Raw genomic sequence first — 18,581 nt, 5'->3', positions numbered from 1 at the left:
GACAATTGTTTTTAATGTGCTTATTTGATTTTTTCATTGAAATCTTAAAATCTTCGCTGATCAGGCTATGAAAGCTTTAAAATCACTTTCCTGTGGGTGAAATATCCCATAAATAAACAGCCACTTTTTGCTCAGGTAGGTAAATAAATAATAAAAGCTAAAAAGAAAAACTAAAAATAAAGCTCTATTGGATTGAGTTTTTTCACAATTTTTAAGAGTTCTGTAGACATACTCTGATGACACAATAAAGAATACTTGAGATTTAAAATGTTTTAAATACCAAAATATTGTTGAACAAAGTCTCATTTTTACAGCACTATTTACAAACGTCTCCTTCTGTAAGGTTTACACACCTGTGTGCAGCCAAAAAATACAGCTTAAGTTATTGCCGTTTCTTACAAATAAATATAAAGTATAACATTTTCATACACACACTTATTCATGCAGTTGAAGCTATGACGGCTGCAGTCACTTACAAAAAAAGAAAAGGAAATTGTGTCACAAAAGCCTGGAGTGTGGCACAACCCCCAAAGGGGGATGGCACAGAGAGGATGAGGCAACCTCATACAATGAGCTCCTTCAATGCAGCACATTAGCAACAGTGCGTCAATTTCCATATTTTAACAAAGATTTGAACAATGCTGAGCGATAAAGGTTTGCATTGTACATATCAAACAAAGTCTATATTGAGTGCATTTTGGAAAACAGCAACATTCAAACACTTTAAACAAACACAAAAATAACATGATGTTCAATTCCCTTTGCAATCATCAATTATATAAAAACTGCCACATTAGTAGTCCTTCATTCTTTTTTCCAGTGCACCAAAGCTCAAATCCTGTGAGAACAAAAGTTTAAATCTTGAACCAGGAAATCTTTACTGTACTAATGATATTCATGATATAGGTGGGATAACATAATCAGAGTCATATGGGATCATTGGATCCTGCAGTGAGAGGCTTTTCAGTTCTGATGGCAAACAGTTCAGCTCAGTCCCTCTTTGCCATTAGGACAGTTTGGTCATGGGGAACTGCGTGTCCCAGCCGTTGTGAGCCACGTTCCCATTGTGGGTGCTGAGTTTGGGGTTTTTAAGGCTGTAGCGGCGCATCTTGGTGTTCTTGTAGTAGATGGAGTAAATGAAGATGAAAATGATGGAAATGATAATCACTGTGAGAGCCACAAATCCAGCGATGAGAGGAAGGTAGTCCTCTGTGAGGAGAACAATGCAAAAGGCAATGAAAATCTAACATGCATAATTCTATGTTTGCACTTTAGGTTTGCTTTGTTTGATACGAGCAGCAAAATATTAAAATGAGCCAAAAATACATTTACATCCCTTTTTCTAAAAAAGACACCACAGAGTCTTAATTTAGCCATAAATCTGACTTCTGTGATCTAACATAAAACAAAAATGTGTCTCCAGTGAAAATACATTACCTTTAAAGATCACCTTGACCATGTGTGTCGTTGAACCACATGGATTACGGACAGTGCAGTTGTAGTAACCTGCTGCAGACACACGCAGAGTTTTGTTGAAAAACTCTATAGGTCCGGTGGCTGACATGTAGCTCCAGGTAATATTTAATGGTTGGCTGCCATCCGCCTCACAAACAAGGTCTTCATCATAACCTGTGAAGAGTGGAACTGTGCCAGCAAGCTTGGTGGTATTTATCTCAGGTTTATCTGTTAAAATAAACAGATAAAGGGGGCGATGTCAGGAGTCAAGAATGTTCTGCTGGAGTATGTGTATGGTGAGTAAGGACAGAAATGCTTCAATTCTCACAGCAGACGGAGACGTTTAAAGAGTCGGAGAACATGCTTGGTGGAGAGTGTCTTCCAGCTTGTGGGAGGTTCAGCTGAGCCTCACATCGGATGTTGACTCCATCGTGAGTCCTCTTCAGCGTGATCTTTGTGGTGCACAACACGTTTACTGGATGTCTCATCTCACTTTTGTTGCAACTTGTGCCATTTTCCTCCATCAAGTCTGCAGTCGAATAGAATAATTGATGCTTAGTTAAAGAGATAGTCATTCGATTTAGGAACTTTTTTACAGGAAAACGGCAACTTTAGACTTCACTCCAATAAAAAATTGTGTTTTTATCATGTTCTTGTAGCATTTTCCTCATAATGGAGGACATATATAGAGGAAATTAAGATTAAAATAGCATTTTCAAGTAATTTCTTATTCAAATCCTTGTTAATTAGGAGCAGATATAAAAATGTTGTTTGAAAAAGCTTGTAAGTTACTGTGGGAAAATGAGGACATTTGAGGAAAGATCTCATACCAAGTTCAATGGTTCTATTGCCTTTGGACGCCATCCACCGCACGGTGATGCTTTGAGCTGGAGCCACATCGACAACTTCACACTGCAGCTGCAGCTCCATGCCCTCATAGGCAGAACTTGCATCCCCCAAAGAGTTGATGGTAACAGCATCTGGTGTTTCTATGAAGGAAATATTTCCAGAAATGTGAGTAAAATACAAAAATAAACCCAAAAAGTTAAGAACAAAGTGGCTGCGGGTATACTTACTGTACAGTGTGTAGTGCAAAGGTTTTTGACACTCCCCTATTCCGTTAAAGACCCCATGACAAACAGGCTTTGGGTCCCAGTCCTCCTTTGTGTCTGGAGTCCACTTTGTGCTGTTTATGCTGCTCTGATTGGCTTTCCAGTATATTTCCTTCACATTTGAGTATTCCGTTGACGTTGGCTCGCATGTTGCTTGCTGCTTCCAGCTTTGGTATTGCAACACCATGGCGTCTGGAGTTATTTGAATTGGACATTCTTGCTTTGCACCTGTGGGAGATGAAGAAAAAAAAAAGGAGTCAAACTTTTTCACATTCTTATTTATAATAAAAAGAAAACACAAAGCAATCATGAGTATATGCATTAAAAAGCTGAGATCTGGAGCATAATCGTTTCTATGGAATTTCCAGGAAAAGGGTCAGGAAGGATATCCACCTCCCTTTAAGGGGAGTCTGCACTTGTTGTTCACCATTCTTTGAGCTGACTCACTCACAGCTCAGAAAAAGGCGTCATATTCCATTATAGTCATGTCTTTTAAAGGAAAAATCAGGCCCGAAATCAGAGTTAATTTTTAATTGGTACTATAGCCAGACAGTAACTTACTGAGTAAGCCACTTCTGAACCAATGTATTACAAGTCACAAAAACACTGTAAATAATTTATTCATTCCTTGTTGTGAAACTTGTTGCATTTAAGGCTTTATAGGAGCATTACCTCAGCTCAACAACGACTATTTTTAAACTTAAGGAGACTCAAAGTAGGAGAGATGTCAAACTAGGGACGCAGAGAACTTACTCGACTCAGAACCGTTAGAAAGCGACAGGAGGAGCTCTAAAGTCCAAAAGATGGAAAGTAAGCGACGACAGCTGAAGTCCTCCATTAAAACGTAAAAACAAAACAAACAAACAAACAAATGTAGCAAATATGTCCGGGCAGCTCTTAGCCCTCGTCTGCTTCACCTCCCTCTGTTGACTTTTCGGGAGGAAGCGAAGCTAAGCTAACGCTGCCGTTCCAGCTCCCAGGACTTCATCACGGCGGAGGAAACCGGCCCTCCCTTCCACCACTGGCACGCGCACATTTGCCCACCCCACCCCCGCCAAACACATGCAGAAAATGCAGCAGCTGAGCAACAGGCTGCAGTCCACGAGACTGGAAAATATAAAAATACCACCTAAAACCATCACACCTCCATTTGAAACCATTCTGGTCTATCAAAAACAGGAACAACAAATAACAACATGTTAGGAAATATTCAAGGTTTTTTGCAGAAACCAGCCAACATGGCTTTATTTTATTTTGAAAGGCCAACATGTTAAATACCCACTCCAATGTAAATCGTGTTTTTGTGTTTTTAACATGTTTTTGTGGCATTTTTGTGACGATGGAGGACATATCAAAACCAAATTAAGCGTAAAGTAGCATTTTTGAGTGTTTCTTTATTCAAATCATTGTGAATCAAGTGCAGACGAAAAACAGCCTTATGCTATCTTGTGGGGTCCAGATGACCCCACCCAAACATTGATGGGTTATCCCTAACATGACAAAGGTGGATAGAATTTCAAGTTTTCCATGGACATTGAAGATCAAAAATCATTGAGAAAAAAAGGTTAAGCGCCCTGTCTTGTGGGTTCCAGGTGACCCCACTCCCAACTTTAACGTGCCTTAGAATCCACAAGGGATAGCAGTGATGTCAGTGGTCCAATTTTCACACCACAAACTCTCTGTTCCTCTCCACTCTGATGCACCCACGTGCAGACGAATAGATCCATGTGTGTCTTCGTTTTCCTTGTCCGAAATGGCATCTGGCTCTAATGGCTGGATAGCTCCAAAATGTTTACTATTTTTGTTTCACCGGTAATGTTAGGTTGGTGATGTGAAGGGCTGTGAGCTAGTGGGAGTATGAACACTAGCATGTTGAGAAGTAGAGTGTGCCAACGGTTCCAACTACAACTCAGAGGCATTATGGGTACTGTAGTCAGGTGCCTTGCAAAGTGTTGTTGCTTCATTTGTTTGTGAGTCAATTGAATAAAGTTAAACTTATCTGTTTTTTTTTTCACTAGATGCGTCTTGTAGTATAAAAAAATACTTTACTTTTTTATACTTTACTTTTTCTTTGACCAGAGAGGCACAATGGAGTGATAAAAGGCTTTGTAGGAGACAAGTTGCAGAGTAAGAATAAGCTCATGCCCATACTTACTTTTCACGGTGACCCTGACAGTTTTAGAGACATTTCCTGCTTCGTTCCAAGCATGGCACGTGTAAGAGCCCATGTTTAATCCGGTAGCATTATGGATTGTCAAACGGGAAACTCCATCTTCTGTTTTCTCCACCACATTGGCCATTCGGTAGTAAGTCCAGGAGTAATCCGGTCGCGGGCCACCCATTGAAGAGCATTTCAGGTCCAAAGTGGCTCCAAGTTGGACGTCGGCACTTTCAAGCTCGACTATATCAGTAGGTGGATCTGAAGGCAAAAGAAAAGATCTGGGATCACAGTAACATGACACACAACTTCTCAAAAATCTACAAGTATTTGACTTACATAACACAATCACATTCACTGTGAAGTTGATGCTTGACACATGATTGAACGATCTGACAATGTATTGGCCTGCATCTCTCCTTGTAAGGTATTCTGGTAGCTCCACCTCCTCCTCATCTTTGTACCAGATCTCAGAAGGTTCGGGAAAGCCTTCAGTACATGGCAAGCGACGGGTGTTCTCTGCTACAGTTAAAGTGCTCAGACACGTCTTCTCTGGGCCGTCTAATAGAGCATTACAAAAAAAGTTATATGTTTAAAACTTCAAATAAACTGTCCTATTACCAGAAATATGAAAACATATTTGTGTCAGAGCAGATTAAATTCAAAAATTATTTAAATTTTTATTCATTTGTTTTTAAATAACTTAAAAAAAAAATCTCAATACTCACAAAACACTGAAACCTGGAAGGTCTTATTGGCTTTAACCCGCCCTTCAGCTTGAACTGTGTATATTCCGGTATCGTTTCTTCTTAGGGGAATGCTCAAGCTTATAGGAAGTTGATTTTTCAGCCACTCAACTTTTGGCCTGGGATTTCCAGTCACATAGCATTTCCCTTCTAAAGTTTCCCCTTCCTGTACGGTCAGATCTGAACACCTAATATCCGGTCCAACTAAACAAAAGAGGAGAAAAGTGAAGAAGTAGCTGACAGACATTCATTTATTAAATGACACTTTAGTGTAAAGGGGCATTTTGGAACCTGTGATTTAGTTTATTCATGCAACCATGCAGTAAAACTTAATACTTACATAAAACTTCAATGCTATAGCCTTGTGAAGATACATTTAACTGTGGCCCCTTTGGCCCTAAGTCCATAAATGCCTCACATCTGAATGTGGCTCTGTTGTCTTGTCTCCGCGGTAAAAATGGGTAGAAAATTGTCTCATTCGTGGGTTTCAGGCTGGAGCTGTTTAGAATGTTTTCAAAGATAAATTCGTCATCTTTGTACCACCGTACTGTCAGATTCCGACCTGGTGCAACATTGGGGATGTCACATGTAAAGTTATGTGTCTCCCCTTCTGTCATCACACCGTTCAAGCTGCTGGAACTGATGCTGATGTTTTCTGGGAAGGCTGAAGAAGAAGAAGTTGTCAAGCTCTCTTTACAAGTCATTGCAAAAAAATTAATAAGTAAATAAAAAGGAAACTTACAGTAAAGAATAACGTCAAGATCAGCCACACAGGTTTCACCATTTAGAGGTGTTAAATAGCACATGGGTTTGATACCCCATTCTGTGAGGCTCTCTATCGTCCATGTCAAATGAGTGACCTTTTTGAGTCCTGTTCCTCCAACTGCCTCCCAGCCAATTCCTTCAATGTCACTCCGTGATGAAGAACAGTTGACTGAAACTGGGTCTCCATATTTCACCACAACCGACGAGGGACTCAACTCAATGGGACAGGGGGTTGTTTCACCTGGGACACAAGATTATAGTCACACAGAGATGATCATTTGCCCCGATGTCTTTTGGGGCAAAAACAGCTCTCTAAGTGGGTTCTATAGTTCCAGCCTTAAATGAGAGCAGACAATAAAGATGTGAACATAAAATATTCTTTAAAATCCCAAATATCAACCCTTGTTCTAACTCACTGCTAATATTTAGGATGCACACTTTGTCGTTTTTTTAAAAATATCAAAGGTTTGGTTCTAAAAAAATTTCAATAGTTTTAAGTTTTATACCAACAGTGTGTTTATCAAAACATGTTGTTTTTTAAAAGGGATTTGCAGTTTTCCTTTAAGCCAATAGATCAAAATGTGTTTTTTCAGTTTGACTGTCTTTAAATCATGATGTTGGTGGTGGTTTTGTCTGGATTTGCAAACTTCAACTGAAGAAATACCAGCAGGTGTATTAAAAAAAAAACAGTAAAGATGGTCTCTTAAGTTAACTGAATGTCAAAAGAATTGTGACCTCAAAAAACTGAATTTCAAGTAAGATAAATTTGTTGTTTTCATTTTACCTTTTGTATGAAAATTTATTTACATTTCTGGTCAGTTTTGCATCCATTAATAGATTTACTGACTTTTTTTTTCATTGAAGCATTTAAGTTTTTTTGTAATATTAATTTAAGTATGGTCAGCACATTGATGAAAATGGCATAATTTAGGCCCACAACTCCCTTAACCCCTTAACACCACTTAATGCATATATACATCAAAGAAATTTGCCTCCAAAATTACCTTCATTTAGCATCTACTCAAAAGGATAAACAGTAGTCAGTTTTCTTTTCATAACCGGAAATAAATTAATGCGTCAAGGGGTTAAATGCAGTGCAACAACATTTTGTCATTCATTTATGGAAATCCAGTTATCTTTATTTTTTTTAGTTCATTTTTACCCTCTTTTAATTACTTGGTGAGTAGAACATTGTAAATGTAAAAAAATTAAAGAAAACAATTCCAAATTCTGACATATAACATTTGATCCAAATCCATAAATTGAAGTACAAAAACCAGGAAATCATAACCAGGAAAATAAAGATAGAAGTGTAGAGCATCAAGCATGATTGTGAGATGGAACCTTATAAGCTTAATGTTGGGTTTTATTGTTCTAATGGCTTTTTGAAGGTTAACCCACAAGTGAGAAATGTGTGGCAATAAACTGAGTATTGGTCTAAAATGGTTGGACCACTTTTCTGTAAAACACAGAAAAAAACATTAAAATTGAGGCTTGATACAGCCCATGAGCTTCGTTTTACAAGTGCTAGTCCAGTTATCAGTCCATGACAGATGGAAGATAAATTGAAATCAGCCAGAGCAGAAGCTTGTGAAGCAACATGAACCTTGAAACCGACAAGGTTACAGGATGACAGCTGATCGTCCATCATGACTTTCAGATTAAAAGCGAAAGGGAAGCTAGTTGTGTCAAAGGCAGCAGAAAAGTTGTGTGTGTGTGTGGGGGGGGGGGGGGGGGGGGGGGATAAAGTGGATACTTCAGTTACGGCCAGAAGTTTCATAAAGATTTTTACAAGATTTGTGTGGGAGTTTAACATTTTAAAACGTTACTTTTCCAAACAAAAAAAGGAGGAAAAGAAAAACAATAACACTCACAAGAACTTTGATATTCCTGCAACATTTTGATTTAAACTATGAAGCAAATACTAACTGATGGTGAAACTGCATATAAAAACACTTTATATTTCCCCCCTTGTGTGTGTGCTGCTGTTTAAAGTGGTGAGCAGATCTCAAGTGGAGATAAATGTGATGAGATCAGACCGTTTTACTTAGTGTTCAACGTCTCATTAACCATGTGATGAGATTGGAGACCTCAAAAGCCCCACTAACATTAAAATGTACTGTTTTGCGTTTATCTGAATGTTATAGCTTGTAATCATTACTAGAAAAAAACGTGAGCAATACAACAGCCGAGCATATTTTAGATTTTGAATTTGGAAGGATAACTTTCCCCTGTTCGTGTACTACTAAAAGCAAAAAAGGAACTTTTTACCCTAAGCTCATTAAGTCACATGGCTTACATCATAAACTCTTCTTTCTACAGGATTTTAGCTGACAATAAAATAGCCTACCTGTCACAATGAGAATGAGTCCAGCAAAGAGTTGAACAATCAGTATCCTCTCACTCATTGGATTTGTTTTGTCATCTGATTTGAGCAGTGTCCTCTGTGGTTCATTCCAGCTCCTCTTGCTTTGTCGTGTGGGGATCAATCTCTGTTTCGGTATGAATCTGTGACGGGCTTGGAGAGCAGAGAGATAGTGTAACAGAGTCAGCACTCAGGCTCTTTTACACAGATACCACACATACTAAGCAGTTTGGTGTGTGAAAGGGGAGACGAGGGGGGGGGGGGGGGGGTTCTAGGATGGAGTTGAATCGTGGCATTCATTAGTAAGGCGGTCTCAAACTGCTGCATTTTTCCAGTCTTTGTACATACTTGCACTTAATCCTGAAGGCTGGGATTTATTTAGCTTATATTATTGTTTGTTTGCTTGCTTAAGACAGGGACAGCATATATTAATGACATTTAAAATGCTAATATGGTTAAAGCTTTTAAGGCTACGGTAAGTTTCATTTTTATTCCCTAGACAGGTTGATAGTCCCTAAAAAAATCTATAGATTCATGTTTAGAATCTATGGAGATTCATTGGTGAAGTGAAGTTTTTACTTGATAAAACTAGTTCTGATCCAGTTACATCCAATGAGAATTGCTTTTGCTTGAACATTGGCACATTTTGGAGGAAAACAAATAGCTTGTGCAACCTGACCTGAATTTAAATGAGAGACAGAGTTGAGTCATTTTCAGAACTTAGATTTGGGCCAGCAGATGTCAGGGCACCATTCAACAACTAGATCAACTCTACTTACTGTAGCCTTGACAACCAGATTTACTGGTAGATCCCCCTTTTTTGTTTTCTTGTGTTGTCACAATGCTACATTTATTGGCTACTAATAAAACAAACAGTAATGTTTGCACTTGCAAAAAACAGATCAAAACCTGAACACATAATACAATTTTACACAGAAATAGACCATGTAAAAAGAATGGACAGCTCAGCCCTTCTCCCGTGTTCCCAAATGGGAAGTACCATTGCTTCCTGAAATGGGCGCCACCATGTTGAAACCAGTGACAGTGATTGGTCCAAGTCGCTCTGAGTCTATGGCAGTGGCGACAGTAGTTGCCGTAGATCAGGAAGCAATAGTCAGGGATTTTGCCTCATTTGCAAGAGCCGGAGGTAAGACATTTTCTGTGGGTGAAGTCACACCTCGATTGGTCTATTGTTTTTAGAATCTGTGGATCATACACAATATTGTGCTAAATAAAAACTACCAGAAAGCACCTGTAGAAATGGGCTTCTTTTGTGAAATCACTCCTATGTTCTGGCAGTCTGGAAAAGGCCCACACATCGTAAGATGGCCAGCTCACTCACACCCACACAGTGCCATCTCTGCAAGACTATATTTACACGTTTTAATCACTGCTGTCAGGACTGAACTTTATGAAGACTTCATCCTGAGATTGAAGCATATTCGACTCTTACTTTTCTGTGGAACCATCAGCAATGACTCCTGAATAGATTTCCCCTGCACTTTCTCTTTCACACCCCCATCTCATTCCAGCTGTTATGAAATTCCAGATTGGGACTTTCCCAGATAAATAATCTGGGAAGTAAACTCTCCTCATGGTCCGATGAAAGATTTTTGAAAACTGGGGTCACAGTATTGTTATCTTTTGTTTCTGGGAAGCAAATCTTAAGCAACAAAGACAAAATCTTGAAGCAACAACTTTTTTCAAGAGGGTGAAAAGCATGCAGTGTAATTATATCCTCCCTGAGCTCCTGTGATCTACAGCAATGAAGAGCCAGTATAATGTGTTTGTTGTGGAGGAGGAAATGGGAGAATGTTTACTTTAATCCAGTGGGATCAGAGGTTACTGGATTCACAATAAAGAATCTGCTCGTAGTATTCTACCCCCCCAACTTGGGAATGTTTATACATTAGCTGCATACCAAACTCTAATCTGTTGAGCTGAGCCCTGTTTCCCAGAATCATTGTATCGGGAATAAAAAAGTCACGGCTGTTGATTAACACATTATTGAGTGGCGTGAAGCACATTTCACTTTTCTTCTGTGTATTAAAGCAGTTATTACTTTCTATGGGAGCTTTCCAGTCATGAAAAAAGAAACCTAGAGCGTAGTAAACTGTTCACAGGTCATTAGCATCAGCCTTACTCAAATGTTACCACATGAACACTTCAAAGTAATCTGGAATATAATTATTCTCACTTTAAAGGATTATCAGCATTTAAATAAATCCCCTTGAATCTCATGGAATGAATTCTTTTTTTGATATCTTAAAAATATAAGCGTGCGTTACTTTTATATTATTTGTATGTCTGAAGACCAATTTCCTTTTTTTTCTGTCCTAAAAGAGAAGTGATACAGAAGCAGAAACCCCCAGAGTCTATTAAAAGAAAGTGAAAGAGCTGAAGTCAAAGATCGGAAGCTTCTAGGGAAAAGGAGTCATGAGTGAGTCATGTTTCCTCTGGTGGTCTTGTGTTTCCGGGAAGGTTTCTGAAACAGTTAAGAAAAAGTTGGGAGGAAAAACTACAGATCTGTAAAAGTATTTGTGCTCACATGATGGTCAAAAAAGAGGTTGCGCAAACAGCATGTGGGATTCATTAACACTTTCTAAGGCTTTTCCTGCAGCAAAGAGGAAAATGCTGTAAAAACAGGATCATGGAGAGGAAAGACACAAACGCTCCATTAGATTTCGAAGTGTGAACGCAGAAATAAATGAGTCATGGATTGATTGATAGGCTGATCTAGTGGTGTTAAATAACACTCATCTTTAGAGCTTCTCTCAGCCTTAACGCTTCATTTGTGAAAGCGAAAGACTCTCCCAGCATGTCGCCCGCATGCATACTGAAGGCTGAGCTGGCTGTAACATGATCATGAAAAATTAATGGATAAAACAGGGGTCCTTCTGTGTCCACATTCCTTCTGTCTTTGCCTGCTATCCACTTCATCTCTTGTAAGGACAATCTGAGAAATATTCTCTCTTTTTCTGTATAGTCTAACTGTTGTGAAGAAACTTGGTAACATTTGTAGAGAAATCTAAAAATATTGAAAGCAGTTTTCAGTTCTAGCCATTCTTTATTTAAAAAAAAGGTTCTTCTGATAACATTTCTTTAGAACACAATGTTTTTTCTTAGCTGTCAGTTCTGTATAATTACAATGAAAATATAAAAATACACTGAAAGAAATTCTATTTCTTCACTATTTTCCCAGGAAATGTAAAATTAAGACGGATCATTTCTTATATATTTCATGTCTTACATGTTTTCTAACTCATTGCATCTGTTTTCACTCAACTGTTCTTTGGAAGCAGTCCTAGCTGTTGTAAAAATTCCCAGAAACCATATGAGAATGGCAATTGTTGGGATGAATGCAACATAAAAATCTTGCAGATTGCTTCACTTTGAATATAGTTAAAATCAACACCCAGATTTGATTTGGAAGAAAGGGGCCAATGAAGTGTTTGTATCCAGTCAATACTACATATAATTCAACAACAAATTTTTCCTTTCTTTGTCATTAAACCACAGTAAGCCTCACTGATGTGGAGGCTGGGACCTTCTTTTAAGGGTACTTGCATCCAGGCTAATATTTTATAGGAGTTCCCCTAACATGCAGGGGTTACTCAATTGTATCTTATTATTTCTAATAATGTAAGGTCTGATGTTGATCACAAGGTGTGACTTTTGTACCATATGACACTACATCCCCATGTTCAGGTCAAGAGAGACATCAGAGAGATGATGAGTATAGAAATCGTTTTGGAAGAGCGGAAAATAAAGAATTTATTACCAGCAGGATGAATGCTCAAGAATGCAAGGATCCAAGGAAAAACACATAAACACAAAAAATGCAGAAATATTTGAGTCACTGTTGTGTCCACCATACATTTCAAAGCGAGAGGCTTTCCTACAAAGGAAAGTCATTTAACAGGAATGCCAATTCAGTCTGCTTGTCCTTTATAAAAATCACATATTGATAAAGCAATCGTGGGAAAACTGTCTTCTGAGACTTGAAAAAAAGGAAGAGAAAAAGTGTGGTGAAGGTTTTGACGTGCTCCACATCATGACCTTTCAGACTGTAAAGGCAGATGAATACAGTGGCTGCAGCTCATCCTGTAATTTTGATTTACAGTATTTGTGGACTGATGGCTGAAGAACCTGTTAAAGTTTGAATCATTTAAGATGATGACACCACTGAACTTATTTTAAAACAGTAAAAAAAAGTCTTTTTTTGCTATTTCTTTCACAAAGAAATTGCTCAACTCTTGTTAGGAAAAATAATTTTTAAAGACAGAGAAGTGAAATTAATTGTGGGAGTCTGAGTTTCAGTTGTCATGTGGAGCTTTCACTTCACGATAGCAAATTGAAAAGTTTTACAACTAAACAACCAGATCCTAAAATCAGGTAAAGACGTTGACTGCCATAGTTTGTTGTCCTCTGACTATCTTTAGCTAAATTTCTCTCAGAGAAACTATCATTTTTTTCTCAGACACCGACTTTAATAACCAAGAGCTGAAACTCCTCTAAGCCTTATCTTGTACTTTAATTTCAAAAATGCCAAACTAAAGTAATACAGAAAACTAATTTTGACATGACGATGTTGTAGCAACAAAATTAAAGTATGTGTACAAGCTTTTCTTTTTATTCTTTTTTAGTCTTTAGCTTGTGGGATACGTTTTCAGCTTTGATCGAAAGAAATATGAATTTTTTTCCCCAAATTGAAATTCATAACTTTGTCTCCTTTTCTGTGAAGAAACATAATTCAAAACAAATTTTCAATGACCCTATATTGTACACTTACCCACAAATTTATAGTACATAGAGGGTGTTTAAGTCTACTGGAAACAGGGCTAAAAATAAAGTGTTAAAAGTGAATGTCCTGTATCTTCATTCTGTGTTCCTCCTGTCTGGGGCTACTGTTAGCCCTCTAGGGCCTCTCCTGCTTCATTATTGAAAATTCAACTACTTTCTCATACATTCCCTCACATTTTATCCTCTTTCATGAGGGAACCAAACATTATTTTCTCACACCCTATTGCACCTGCAAATTAGAGATAAAAACCACAAATTTGGCTTCATCATTGATGGTCTTTATGATAACTGACCAATATGATCAAAAATTGATCTGCTGAGAGGGTCTTGCAATGGATTTCGGAGAATATTCTGATCATGATGTTGAGGAAGAGGTCACATTGCTAGAAATGAACATTATTTTGAAGAAGAGGATGAGGGTGAAGACCAATTATTACTAAAACAAAACTAAACAGCCAGTTAGCAGCCAGCATCAGGACCGGTCAGTCCACAGTTAGCTGAGGACCAGAACAAGTCCATCAGACAGCAAGTGTAGAAATATGGAAGTTGTGAAAAATGAGCCACGATTGCAACCAGGGGCAGAACACCAGCTTTTGGAGCCACCATCAGGAGAATTTAGGAGAATGCTGGCACCAACCCTCTACTCAACCCACAGAACCAACATGCCAAGCCTGCATTAAGTATGATGCTGTTGCAGTAAATGTCTGACATTAATGTCTTGCAAGAAATAGATTCATAGATTCTAGTAACATTTCTGATCTTCTCATTATTCAAGATTGTAGTCAGTAGAAAAAAAAGAAGTGCTGCAAAGTCTGTGGACCCAAGTTGAACAGGAAAACTCAATACAAACACAGCAAGTGTATGATGTGCAACACTCACATACAGTAAATCTTAGCCCCTCATGTTTGTATAGGTTGGTAAAAACAGAAAAATAATCAAATGGCGTTTATGTGTTGATGCTGATATTGTGTGTTCAACTTGTATTAGGTAAACTGACCTTATATTTAATAAAGTTCCAATTAATAAAAACCCAACAGTTGTGAAACATCTAGCTTTATTTGAATTTTTTCCCCATTCAGTCTGATAGATTATAACAGATTTTAATTTCTTTTACTTCTTGTAAACAGACAAGTCGCACATTAATTCATAAATGCAATCTAACAAAAGTAGCACACATTTGAACCATGTTTGCTGTTTATATGAGTATTTTAACATAAATTGTTCGATTGTGTTGTTATAACAACCCAAAGGTCTAGCAGGTCCACGAACGCTGGCCAAGTAACAATAATACGAACACCATACAAGGGTTGAACAGCTAAATGGGGTGCAAGTAAATCAAGGAAAGGATGAGAGCAGAACAGAAAAATAAGCAGGAATTAGCCACTTAACTGTGAACAATGAATATAGGTGTTTGAAACAAAAGAAGGATGTGTAAAGTAGCATGTTGAAGAATGATTGTTAACACTAACGTAATTAACTTGGTTGTACTTCCTGTTCATTGACTTAATGCCTTTTGGACTCAGTTCAAAATAAAAGCATGTATTTTCCATGCAAGATTCAACTGATGAATCTTTGAAGCTTCTCCCTTTCTGACTCCTCTCCATACTTGCACAAAGACAGCTTGTCTTTTAATTTCTGAGCCACTCCAGGGCTAAATACTTGTCCTTCTTGCAGAACAAAACAATCTGTGCTTGTTCCTCCCCGGAGAGAATCATTTCTCTATAACAGTAACGTCATTGCCATATGGTAAGGTTTTGTGCCTTCTTGACGGGATCAAACAAAATGCCTGAAGTAAAAAGTTCATCCAGTTTCCTGTACGCTTAAATACTGAAAAAATAATGCAAGCAAAATGAAAAAGATGACTGCTTTCTGAATTTTTAACATCCCTAAAACACACTGAAACAAAAGGGGAATTTTTGGATAACTGCTGCACTGTTTGGAGAGATGGTTGAAAATGATGTCATGCATTCTGGCCAAATAAAATCTGATAGGCACAAGCTGAACTGCAGCAAACGCCCCACATCATCTGAGCAGAACCGATTCAGGGAGAGGTCGTCAAAGCCTTTTGCATGAGATCCTCCCCACAACATCTGTTTGTCAGTTTCAAGTATTAAAAGTGTTAAGCATGCTTTTGTTTTATGTATTTTTTTTTTCTGCGGTAAATAAACGACAGATTCTGCTAAGTATTACACAACACAAGTTATCTAAAGGTATGGATCAAAGGTCATTCAACATATTCTCCATAACTCTTCTTTTTAAATGTCTCACTGTGAAATATTCTCTTATAATTTGTATGGATCAGTCAACCTGCACATTTTTTAACCACCACTGCATTCCGACTAGACTGAGTTACCAATAGATGGCAGCATCACACAGAACCACAACACTTACCAACAGTTACCAAAGGTGCAGTGTTCTGGCCGAGGACAAACTCATGGGACCAACTTGGCTTTCTGTACCAGTGAAGGAAGGGGGGATTGTTTCCACAAAAAAAAAAAAAAAACCTTGGAGATCAAATGTGTTTTGAAAACCGCAGCAGTGACAACCACAGCAACCCCATGCACGCACTCTGAGGTCATGACGGAGCTCCAGTCCAATTAACAGTTACTGCAAGTTGGCTCGAAAAAGGGGAAATTCTGTACATATATACATAAAACCAGTCTTTTTCTAAATGTTTCAAATTATTTCAAAATGATATAACTTTATCAAAATTAGTAAACCTGTGCAAACTATCTGTATGTTCTCTGTTATATAAAAATACAACAGTGTCAAAAAGCTTTTTTGGTTTTCGCCAGTTACAATTTTGGTTGATTTTCAAGTCACAACTAAGCTTTGACAATTTTTCTGTTTAGTTGTGAATGTTTTGTGACCAGACATTTTTCTAAGTGTTTGAGAAATGAAAACTTGTGGACATTTTTCCAAAATCCGTTTTGTTTGTAGCAGGTTAATTCTAGATACATCAAACATTCAAAATATACCATCTAATTGGACGAGACAGAAAAAGGCTTTCAAGGTGAAAATACTTGAACTTTTGTTTTTAATACCACACAGAAATTGCAAGTTAATGTGGTCAAGCTGTCTTTTTACCACACCAACTGTCATATGGTGAAACGTAAACACATTTAACGGAACTTGAATAATCTTACTTTTATTCCATGACTCAGTTGTATTTCCTATCTTTCTGCATTGAATGACGTCCGGCTGTGCTCAGCGTCATGTTAGACAGATTAACAGCTGTATTGTGGTGGGATAAACCACAAAAGTGATGATTTCTCCCATATTTGAAGTGGTAACATGGTAATCCTCTGTTTGTAAGGACTTTAAACACAGAATGGCTGCGGTTTAATTTTAACCTGTTTGTTTTGGGTCTTTTCCAGCATGTGTTGCAGATGGACATTTTCTCACAGAGCCTGAGGTTTTTTTTTTTTTCCTTCAGCTCACTCGCTTCTCTTTTTGGTTTCAGTCTGGACTGAATCGTAGCCCCAGTGGGTCGACCCTTCAGCCAGTACATCATGCCATCTTTGTTTGCTGTCAGAGCCATACAAGTCAAATCATCTACCATCGAAATCACGAAAGCCGAATCACCTCAAAGTCTTTTTTTAATGTCTGCATGTGTCAGCAGCATTTGCTTTTCGCCAAAGAAACATTACAAAAAAACTCCACAACATGGGACTGTAAATAGATGAGAAAAAGTTTCAAACATCTGGATGAGCTCCAGTGCTGGATTTACAACATCGTTTATAAAAGCATTCCTTTAGGGACACTTGCTGTCCACTGAGTCTGGGGAAGTTTTAGAGCCCAGAAGCAAATAAGGCTTTAATAGATTAAATATATTTATTTGTTTTTGCGTAGAACATTTGAGGACAAATAAATCTCAGCCTGTGACACAGGTTGTTTACTTAGTGAGCTAGAGAGAGGGTAAAAAATATGGAGAACCACTTAAACTTTAGAGTTTAGCCATAATTTTTTATGAGTTGAACCAAGAAAAGGGCAAAACTGTAATTTTTTTGATGAGGGGCAGGTGACACAAAACACTTAAAGGCCCAAGTAAAGGATAGAGACAAATGAAACCAGATCGTATTTACCACCACCAATCATCTGCACAGCTGTAGAAGACTTCTGTCCGGTTTGTGAGCATGCCTTTCTTTCTCCAGCGTTACCAGGATGTCTTGTTAAACCACATCCATCCTCCTGAAGTGTTTGAAACCCTGCTGATCAATAAAAATACACCAGTGATTGCTCTGTGAACGGGAAAGAATCCCCAGCTAATTCAGTGGAGCTTAAAAGGTCCTTGAGACCCCCCGCCCTCCATCCCCCTTCAAAGGCCTCTTGGGCACCATTAACACCAGGAGAGGGGCACTGGCTTCCATGGTTTGGCGGAGTGAGCTGTATCCTAACATCTGGAAATCATTATTTTGTTGTTGCCGGCGGGTGAAGAGCAGGGGAGTGATGATGGGGGAGAGGGAGTGCCTGTGTGTCCCTTCTGACCAAGCTGTGTGAGTTTGACAAAAAAAAAAAATCTGGGTTTGTTTATTAATCCTAACACCTAAATGAAGGTAGCACTGCTAGAATCAAGGAGCTAGAAGCAAGAGAAGGATATGCAGTGTTATCTTAGCTCGTGTGCTGGAAGCACACTCTTGAACGGTCCTCTGTGGTTCTTTGTTCAGCATCTGTTTGAAGACTGGCTCTTTCACTGGGGCGGCAGGATGTAGCGCTCTGAACTTTTGGCAAAAGAGCAGCTCCATCTGAGCACAGTCTAAAACAAGATGGCTTTGTATGTAAGATCACCACCCCGCTCCCTCCCTTCCTTCCTCTAACCCTACCTATTTGGGGTGGCTGGTTCGGTGCACCAGGTGCCCCCCCTTGTTAAGTTCAAGGCCCCCTCAGAGCAACATGACCTCATCTGGCAACAAAGAAGAAACTCTCTCTGATTGAGAGTGCACCAACATTGACTGGAAGACAACAGGGCGCAGGCAAGCTGTCAGGGGTGCAGCATGTGATCCCACAATTTAGCTGTTGTCTCTACGACCCTTTTGTGTGAAAAATACTTTGTTGAGACAGAATCTGCTGAAACAAACAAAAAAAAAAAACAATCTTGTGGTTTGTTAAAAGCCTTATTTTTCTTGACTTTAATATGACCAGCCTCAGGGTGCTGCAAAGTTTTCTGACAAATTAAA

The 18,581-nt window shown here is 38.5% G+C and overlaps 1 protein-coding gene across 2 annotated transcripts; it reads right to left on the bottom strand.

The window, feature by feature from the left end:
• Positions 1-255: 255 nt before the first annotated feature.
• LOC101160736 (cell adhesion molecule CEACAM5) lies at positions 256-17,541 on the bottom strand. Of its 2 annotated transcripts, none has more exons than XM_078951687.1 (12): positions 17,490-17,541; positions 8,587-8,754; positions 6,214-6,477; positions 5,812-6,135; positions 5,454-5,675; positions 5,065-5,286; positions 4,723-4,986; positions 2,532-2,795; positions 2,286-2,444; positions 1,784-1,984; positions 1,438-1,683; positions 256-1,209 (listed from the first exon to the last, which is right to left on the bottom strand). In XM_078951687.1, exons 1-12 carry the CDS (start codon positions 17,500-17,502, stop codon positions 1,007-1,009), a joined length of 2,550 nt encoding a protein of 849 aa, XP_078807813.1. In that variant the 5' UTR covers positions 17,503-17,541; the 3' UTR covers positions 256-1,006. The 2 variants fall into 2 exon arrangements, with proteins under 2 accessions (XP_078807813.1, XP_078807814.1); XM_078951688.1 differs by lacking the exon at positions 17,490-17,541 and adding an exon at positions 15,796-15,856.
• Positions 17,542-18,581: the final 1,040 nt, after the last annotated feature.

Source organism: Oryzias latipes, chromosome 8 (genome assembly GCF_053564925.1).
Source record: "Oryzias latipes strain Hd-rR chromosome 8, Olatipes_Hd-rR_3.1".
Lineage (NCBI taxonomy): Eukaryota > Metazoa > Chordata > Actinopteri > Beloniformes > Adrianichthyidae > Oryzias > Oryzias latipes.
Note: the sequence above shows the minus strand (reverse complement) of the source record. Positions and strands in the feature narration are given on the sequence as shown.

Coding starts and splice junctions, on each gene's coding strand:
- LOC101160736 (XM_078951687.1), bottom strand. Junction 6,136..6,213: donor TCTTGACGTTATTCTTTACT/GTAAGTTTCCTT, acceptor CTTCTTCTTCAG/CCTTCCCAGAAAACATCAGC. Junction 1,210..1,437: donor GGTCAAGGTGATCTTTAAAG/GTAATGTATTTT, acceptor TTCTCCTCACAG/AGGACTACCTTCCTCTCATC.